The 8693-nt window shown below is 39.2% G+C and overlaps 1 protein-coding gene across 4 annotated transcripts in view; it reads left to right on the top strand.

Moving 5' to 3' along the window:
- The first annotated feature begins 2014 nt into the window (after positions 1 to 2014).
- KCNH7 (potassium voltage-gated channel subfamily H member 7) overlaps positions 2015 to 8693 on the top strand; it is a 551616-nt gene continuing 544937 nt past the window's right edge. For all 4 annotated transcript variants that reach the window (XM_088829781.1, XM_088829779.1, XM_088829780.1 and 1 more), the window contains exons 1-2: positions 2015 to 2316; positions 3961 to 4191. In XM_088829781.1, the coding sequence (XP_088685907.1) occupies positions 2241 to 2316; positions 3961 to 4191 (307 nt within the window). In that variant the 5' untranslated portion in view covers positions 2015 to 2240. The remainder of the gene's footprint in view (positions 2317 to 3960; positions 4192 to 8693) is intronic.

Here is an 8693-nt window from a genome sequence, read left to right as displayed (position 1 = left end):
GCTCTCCGGCAGCTAGCGATCAGAAAGATCTGCTTTTACTGAAAACGGGGAGAAAATAAAGCCGTACATAGGAGGAGCGTGCCTATTTATATTCCGAGCGAGGGAACTTTACGGATTCAGGAAAGCTCAAGTTACCATAAGAGCCTAAGGAGTTGTCATAGAGTGTTTTATGTTTTTTGTTTTCTTTTTTAAGTAAAGCTAACTGGAAAATTCAACATTCCCAGGCAAATGTCTCTGATTTGTTTTAGTTACTTTGATATGAAAGATTGATCATTGTTTTTTTTTTTTCTTGGCTCCTGTTTCCTGGAGCAGAAATTAGAAGTTCTGTTTATTTCCTCTTTATTTATTGCAATCCACACGATCACCCTCCTAATTTAACCCTCCTTCTCAGCCCTATGCAGTTCCATTCTCATTTCTTTTTTCACTTCAGGCTTTAATGTTGGAACTGAAAAAAAAATATGAACTCGAGTTATTCAAGGCACAGGCAGAGCAGGCTAATGGACTGCAAGAACACCCAAAACTCTATTATGCAACTAGGTGTCTTGATGGGAAACTCTATTATGCAACTAGGTGTCTTGATGGGACTTTATCATCAGTAGAAGCAAGAGGTTTTTCCGTGTTCTAGTTCAGTAGTGGTGGCAAATTCCATTAAGAGAAAGGGGCGTGGAGAGGACTGACTGTAGGGTTAGAGGAAAGGGAAGTAAGCAAGAAAAACTAGAAAAATAACTTAGAAAGCACCATCCCCTGGCATGGCTTGTCACATGATTTCTCAAATCTCCAGGACTATTTGGACAGAAGTGTACGTATACCACGAGATTCCCAAGTTAGCAGGCTGAAAATCAAGAACACAGAGGACTAGTCTCTCCCCTGAACCCTTTCCTATCCTATACGAGATGATTTCTTAGACATGGTATAAGAGAGCAGAATGGCGTGCCTAGGGTGTTCAGGAGATGAGTGGCACGGGAGGTCACAACAAGGCTGGTAACTCTTAGCCCCACCCACCTTTTGTTCTTTCCCCCTCTTGCCCAGCCTCACCCATTTCAAACTCTTTCCTTGTTTTGTACCAGTTGCTTGCACAGTCTTTGGCTTTCCCGTCTCTCTCGCAACCTCCGAGAGAGAGACCTAATCAACCCCGTCTTGCAACTCCTCAGGGGCTCAAGCGATGAAACTGGGCATGCTCAGCGGCGGAGCCAGCAGCCTCCAATCTTTCGGAGGCGCGGCTCAGCCCCGGGTTGGGACAGGAGTGTCAATTCAGCGTAGGCTTCAGCGCCCACCTCCGCCGCCGAGCCCAGGGATCCGAGCTGCTCCCTGAGGCGAAACCTGCACCCTTAAGTGGTTCATCCTCAGTCTTCAACCTCCTGAGCCACCAAAGCTTAGAGCCACCAAAGCTTCACCCAGGAACTGTTTTTTCCCACCTGTCTTTTCTTTACAGCTAAGGGTGTTTTAGCTACTGCGGCGTGAGGAGCTCAGGAATGGGGCCCTGTGGCTGGTGGCCTCAGAGATCACCTTCCCAGTATAGCTGTTTGTCACTGAGTTTTGGAGATTTCTTGGCTGGCTTCCGCTGAAGCACGCTTGAGTAATCCGAGCTGTGGCGGCGCCCAAGCTGCTGGGATAAAGGGAGCGTGTGTGTGTGTGTGTGTGTGTGTGTGTGTGTGTGTGTGTAGGGGGAGAGGGCGGGGATAGAAACGTCAACCATCACCACCCCCCCCCAGCCTCCTTTTCTTTCTCCCCTTTCTGCAAAAGCTGCACAAGTCTCTCATCCCAACCCCCTTCTTACCCCACCTCCCACTCCCCCCCGCCAGCTATCCTTACAGCTCTGGGCAACCGCCAGGTTAAGCCCATTTGCACTGGGAAATTGACGCTGTTTGGGAGAAGAGAAACAGATCGATCGCCCTTGTGACTCCCCGCCCCCTCCCCACCCCCAGCCCTCCGCTCCCTCCTTCCTTCCCTCCCCCGCCGCCTCCCCTCACCCCGCCTCCTTCCCTCTCCCCACCCCCAAACCCTCTCACCCGCGGCAGTCCGGTGCGAGGTCCCCTCCGGAAGGTGAGGGGAATGGATTGGACTCCGGTAGGGAAAGCGGGTGTCTAGAAGTGGTGCTAATGGGAAGAGATTTCTGGTTTCAAAAGAGGATGCTCTGCCACAAAGAGCGGCTCGCGCGCTGGCCTGGGCTCTAGCCGAGGAGAGATCCCGGGAGAACTCCGGAGCTCGCGGGGAGCGCTCCTCGGAAGACCGGGGTCAACATGCCTGTTCGCAGGGGACATGTGGCACCACAAAACACATTTTTGGGGACCATCATACGGAAATTTGAAGGGCAAAGTAAGTTCATTTGTTCTCTTCTCTCTCCCTCGCTTTTCGCTTTGATAGTGCACTTGGCATCTGCCGCTTCCAAGCTGAGGAGACTCGGGGCTCCGTCAAGTTCAGAGACTGTGAAACGGAGCCAGGAGGTTCAAATGGCAGCGCAAGTGTTCTCCCCGTGATATTAATTTTGATTTACATTTTAGATTATGGTCTCCATTATAGGAGGCAATTTGATCCTCCTCTCCCACTGCTCCATTATCTGCCTTGCTACTTAATGTCCTACTCTTCTACTATCTTAAAGGGAACGTACTAGTGTAACGGGTTTATATTTCGTGGCTGTTTTATTGTAGACTTTTTGAAAGTCAGGAGCAGGGCAGAGCACACTATTGGAACGAGAGAACGTAAATGGTAGCAGCGATGTAAATGTCTATGCAAGCTGTATTTTACTTGGGTTAAATTGCAAGGCTGTGGTGTGACAGGGATGCTTGCTTGCTGCTAGTTTATAGAAGCTAAACTTTGCATTGAATCCACGCAAATTCCAAGCAGGAGAATTTGGGGAAAGCAGTATCTGACCCATGTTGATTCCCGAGGCAAACAGTTCATTGAAGAATATTTTTGTCCCTTTATTGCCCCCTTAAATTTCCACTAGAATTTTAAAAATTAAACTGTAATAAGTAAATCCCACAAAGACTGAATGCAGAGAATTTAATATTCTCATGTGTACTAATTATAGGGAATAAATTATTGTTATATAAATGTATTGATTTGAGATCCTACACTAGTTAATTTATGTCTGACGTCTCCTTTAAACTCCATTAGCACACATTTAATTTTGTACATTGTGCAGTTATTTTGGTGCTGCATTTAGTGGCGGGAGGATATAGTACCTTGTGTTCAAAAGAAACTTGTATATCCTGCTTCATATTTTATTTCGGAATAGTAAATATAATCTATGATCAAAATTAAGAAGCCTTTTGTATTAAAGTCCCTACTAGTACACACAAATGTGAGGTCACCCAAAGTAAAAGTGAAAAGGTAGTTAACATGATATTTACTGTGTGTGTGTAAATATTTTTGTCTTCTGGGTAATATATATTGTGAAAAGGTGAACTTTTGCATTATTGAACTGCTAATTAATGTGAAATAGTTTCATTGCTAGTAGTTTAAGAATTTGTTATTTTTAACATGACGTGTGTCATATGCCTTAGAGATCTAGAGAAAAGCCAAATCCAGGAATAATAACTACTTTAAGAAAGTTGTACTCTGAGGGCCAAGGTTGAAGTGAGGAACCTGACAGCTACAGGATGCTTCAGTGTTTGGGCTTTGAAAATATTTACCTCACAATTAAATGGCATTCTGGAAATATCAGTGTGCCAGCTGCTTGTCTGAGTGCTCATTAGGACCAAAGAGAGTTATAGGGCTTGAGAACTAAACTATTTGGGAAATGATACTCTCCAAATCTGAAGAAAAGCTTCTTAGTACTTTTTGTTAAAACTACTCAGGGGATCATTCATTTCAGTTTTAGGGTGTCTGTGTCCAGGCAGTTAGTGATTTGGGAAGTACCTGCATTTCAGATTTCCTGTTATGCAACGAATTGTTTCACTGTTTATAAGAATCTTGAGGAAGCTTTGTAAACGATGCCATCCTCTCTTCTTACTACAGATAAAAAATTTATCATTGCAAATGCCAGAGTGCAGAACTGTGCCATCATCTACTGCAACGATGGGTTCTGTGAGATGACTGGTTTCTCCAGGCCAGATGTCATGCAAAAGCCATGCACCTGTGACTTTCTCCATGGGCCCGAGACCAAGAGGCATGATGTTGCTCAGATTGCCCAGGCGCTGCTGGGGTCAGAGGAGAGGAAAGTGGAGGTCACCTACTACCACAAAAATGGTAAAGTTGATCTAGTTAGGATTCCTTGTGTTTTATTCCATTGAAATGAAATTTTGACAGTTGATTACTGAAAGTTCATAGGCAGAGAAACCCCAAATAGTCAGTTGAAGATACATGATTTGTTTATAGTGTTGCAGGAATCAAGGAATGTGGAGACTCTCCTCAGTGGATAGTAGGTACAATTTCTTTTCTGAATGAGTACTCTGTACTCTTCAAAAGTGCAGTAACTTAATGTCACTGAGGATAAAATGCCACAAATCAATCTCAGTGTTCCCTCAGGAATAAAGGCTAATAATTTACTGGCTGTGTTGATATGCATTTGGTTGGAGAGAAATACAGAGTTTTATTTCAAGTAAAGACTTACAGACAAAGCAAAGTCTTACAGAAAAATGTCTATCTGAAACTAAAACTGTTATAGATATTTCTTGGCTCTTCAGCTTTATTTGATAGGCAACACCTTTTGTTTCTTTTGATGCTTTTTATGCAAGATTAAGGATGACATACAGGAACTTATAAAACTGGTCTAGTAAAACTATGTATATTCAAATAACAGTCTATTCATGTATTCAAGATTTATTCTAAAATAAGAAATGGAGAAAAGGAACTAGGATATATAGAATTATTGGTATTCATTTTTACAGCTGCCGCAGAACTGGCATCTGAAACTTAAGGTCATATCTCCACTTCAAGGGCACTTCTCCTTTTAGGATTGCTTTGAGAGCATAAGTACATTAGACCTCTAATAGTTCTCAAAGAAATACACGTTTAGTGGGCATGCATTCTTTAAATATATTATATATATATATATGAACTTATGTGTATAGATATTCAGATATACCCATTTAACATATATACTTTCTCATGTATACACTTAATGATATCTGACAATTTGAAGCTTAAAGGCAAATAGATTAAAAATGAATGTTATAGGATTTGTTGATATTGCGTTATCATTTTAAAAAATTATATTGTTAGAAATCAGTGAGGCAGAGGGGTGTCTAATCAGATATTTAGGTAACTCTTAAAGTTTATAAATGAGTGATGTGTTATAATGACTCATCATTTGGTATGATACATTCAAACAGGGAAAAGGTTTAGCTCTTTCTCCTGTTTTCTTATAATTAAATATTTCATGATAGAAAACATGCAATTATTAAATTACTAGATTATCCTTAACACCAGTTTGAATGGGTATGAGTAACAAAGTATGACTGGAACAGGTCTGTATAACTTTGGATTAATCCGGAATGAAACCAGTTATATCATTATCAATTGAATAGATTTTTTTTAAAGTTCTCATTTCCCCACTACTTTTTAATCAGGAGGGTTGGCATACTAGAAATAGCCTAATTGCTCTGTTGTCTTGAAAGCATTTCTTGGACGGAAGCTCTCACTACCCAAATGCAGCTCATCTTCTTTGTGTGTGTATCTGATGCCAACAGTTTGGACTTTTGGAATAATTTGAATGTCTTGACATTTTGCCCTTATGAATATCTATCATGATGTCCCCACTGTTTGTATTGTGGTTACCGTAAGGTGTATTGGTCATAATATTTTCTGGTACATTTCAGAATTTTTTCAGCTTATAGAATTTAAGTATATAATGAATCTGGACTGTATAGTTCACTTAGATAACTATAATTTTCAAATTACATTTTCAGATAGAAAAAAGTGTTACTTATTAAGCTGTAAGTAAAATGGTAATGTTTTGAAGCCTAATTTATTTTGTACAATGTAACTGTGTAAAATGGTCTCAAAACAATTTTAAAAAGCATTTTAATGTGGAATCACAAACATGGATGTAAAAATTTCTATAGTGAAGATACTGGTACGTTGACTAATGCAAATCTATCAGTTATTGCTTGGTTATAATGAATTAAAATTTTGTTTTAGACAAGGAGTCTTTATTTGGAAGCTTGTTTAGACATACAAATATCAACTTTTGTTGATAATTTTGATTCTGTTGGCTTCATTTTCACATGTGACTCAGTCTACAAGGACTTGAGTATCTTTAGAATCAATGACAAATGCTGCCTATTTTGCTTTTTTTGATTTGGGGAACATGAGGTGATGGGCCAAGCTTTTTTTTTTTCTCCAAAGAGAAATATTAATTTGAATGACTTTTGTAAATTAAGAAGACACAGTCAGATTTAATTACTCTGAATGTAATCAACTTGTATTTTTGCTACTAATACAACTGCCTTGAATAGAATCTTCTGAGTGTATTGGTTTTATTCACATGGCAACTAAAAAATCATTTAGAGCTTGTGAAGTTCAAATGCTTTGAAAGTCTTGTCTCTTAGAGACCTGCCAGCCAGCTCTACATTTATAAAAGCAGGGAAAGAAAAGCACTGACATTTTCATTGGTTTGTTTCTGAAAGTTTCCCTATATCTTTATTATTGAGGTCATTTACTTTTGACAGGTTCTTGGTTTCTTAAATATATATGGTAAATGCCTCCTTTACTTATTCTTTATTTAGCATTTCACTGGGGTATGAATTGTGATGCAGTATGCACAATGAGCAAATTTAACAAAGAGTTGAGATATACTGTTTTCCACTTTTTCCATTCACTCACATTGGAGTAGCAAAATATGGGCATAGCCTTATTTCTGAAAGATTGTTTCCCAAAGTGGCCCAGAGGCTAATCAGTAATTTAAACTTCTGATCTGGGTGATGAGTTCACGTTGATTAGGTGTACATGAGCCACATGGTCACCATTGTAAAGCAGTGCTTCCTACCATACTCCTTCCAGTGATTTTTTTTTTTTTTAACCAGGTACAACTGGGCTTGCTGTTTACCAGAATATCAGTTTTTATAAACCTGGTTATTTGCAGTCGGAATATTTGACAGCCCTTCCTTTGAGGATTCTATTTTACAGCTTAAGTCATTATTGCATAAATCATTCTTGGCAGCTGTGAAATATTGCTTGAGGTGATAAAGCTGTAAATCTTTTGACATAAAACTCTAATTATACAAAACTATAATTATGCTGAAGCTTATATAAGGACAAGCATGTATTTTAATAGCAAAATATGTGCATTTTAAAAATACCTTTTTAGCAAAAGTGATTGAGAAATAACAAACACTTCAATTATTAACCCACTCATAGTTTGGAGATGATGTTAGTGGTAAGGTAACAGAAGAACAATTTAGTTGGTCATCCTTTAAGTTATTGCTCATCTGGTTTGGGGTGTGTTGTGGAGCAGAGCTGGCTGTAATTTTTACCTTAAATTATCAAGCCACTCTAAACATTTGGAAAGATCAAAGTAAATTTCTCCAAAAGAAGTAAAGGTCTTACCTCAGTAGAAAAACAGGACTTAAAATGCATTATTTTTAGAGGTCAGAGAATTTCTGTATTTTTGCCACCAGGCAGTTTGTTGTTGTTGTTGTTAGTAAATCAGAAATGCCCCTTTTTTTGTGTTGCTTCTAAAGGACTGAATGATGAGAAAGGGCTGAGGGAAGTCTTTTCCTGATCTACACAGGGACCAGATACAGACAGGGCACTAGTCATATTGTGAAAAGTGTGAAAGTCGCTCCGTCATGTCTGACTTTTTGCAACCCCGTGGACTGTACCCCACCAGGCTGCACCATCCCTGAAATTCTCCAAGCAAAAATACTGGAGTGGGTAGCCATTTCCTTCTTCAGGGGATCTTCCTGACCCAGGGATCAAACTCGCATCTCCTGTACTGCAGGCAGATTCTTTACTGTCTGAGCCACCAGGGAAGCCCAGTCATGCTGGAACCAATATAAAGTTCCAGAGGCATCATTTGATTCAAATCAACTCAAGAAAGGTTTTGGTTTGATTACTCTGAACTACCATCTCTAAGAGTTATTTGAAAAGATCTTATGGAAAATGCTATGTTGTTAGGAGTAAAAGTGAAGATGCACACAGAGTGCCACCTCCCTCCAGGCACCTGAGAGAGAGTAGGAGGAGATGTGAAGGATTATCCAACCTTATCTCTACTTTCAGGATGTTTCTGTCATAGGGTGACTAAAGTTCATTTCTATCTTCTAAATCCCAAGATGTTTTCTTGAAATTATTTTTAAAGAAAAAAAGACTACATAGACTACGAATGAAGAAGCTTTTATATTAATGAAGAAAAGAACTTAGGGTTAATTACCATTCTTTTGCTATTCCTCAAAGCTAAAATAAACTTGTATATTTCCTCTTATTTTTTTATTTGTGCATAATACAGACTTATTAAAGAAACAATGAAGTTTAGTTAAAATTTTAATAGCTCAAAATAAATTTTATAATAGCTTTATAAAGTTATATTGCATGCAGATATTCAAATCTCTTAACTCCTGAATTGTGTAGTAAAGATAAAGATGGTAGCTTTGAGAGAAAAATTGAAGCATATTTTGTGTGTGTGTAATTCAGGCAACAAGAAAGTTTGCCAGGGAGCATCTTGCCTAGAATTTGTTTTGGTGTTCATTTAAATTTTCGTTTTGTACATTTTTCTGTTCTGTCCGATAGTATTTAATAACAAGAGCAACATA

Source organism: Moschus berezovskii, chromosome 2 (genome assembly GCF_049115385.1).
Source record: "Moschus berezovskii isolate FMDL1 chromosome 2, NW_MosBer_1.0, whole genome shotgun sequence".
In the NCBI taxonomy this organism is placed as follows: Eukaryota; Metazoa; Chordata; class Mammalia; order Artiodactyla; family Moschidae; genus Moschus; species Moschus berezovskii.
Note: the sequence above shows the minus strand (reverse complement) of the source record. Positions and strands in the feature narration are given on the sequence as shown.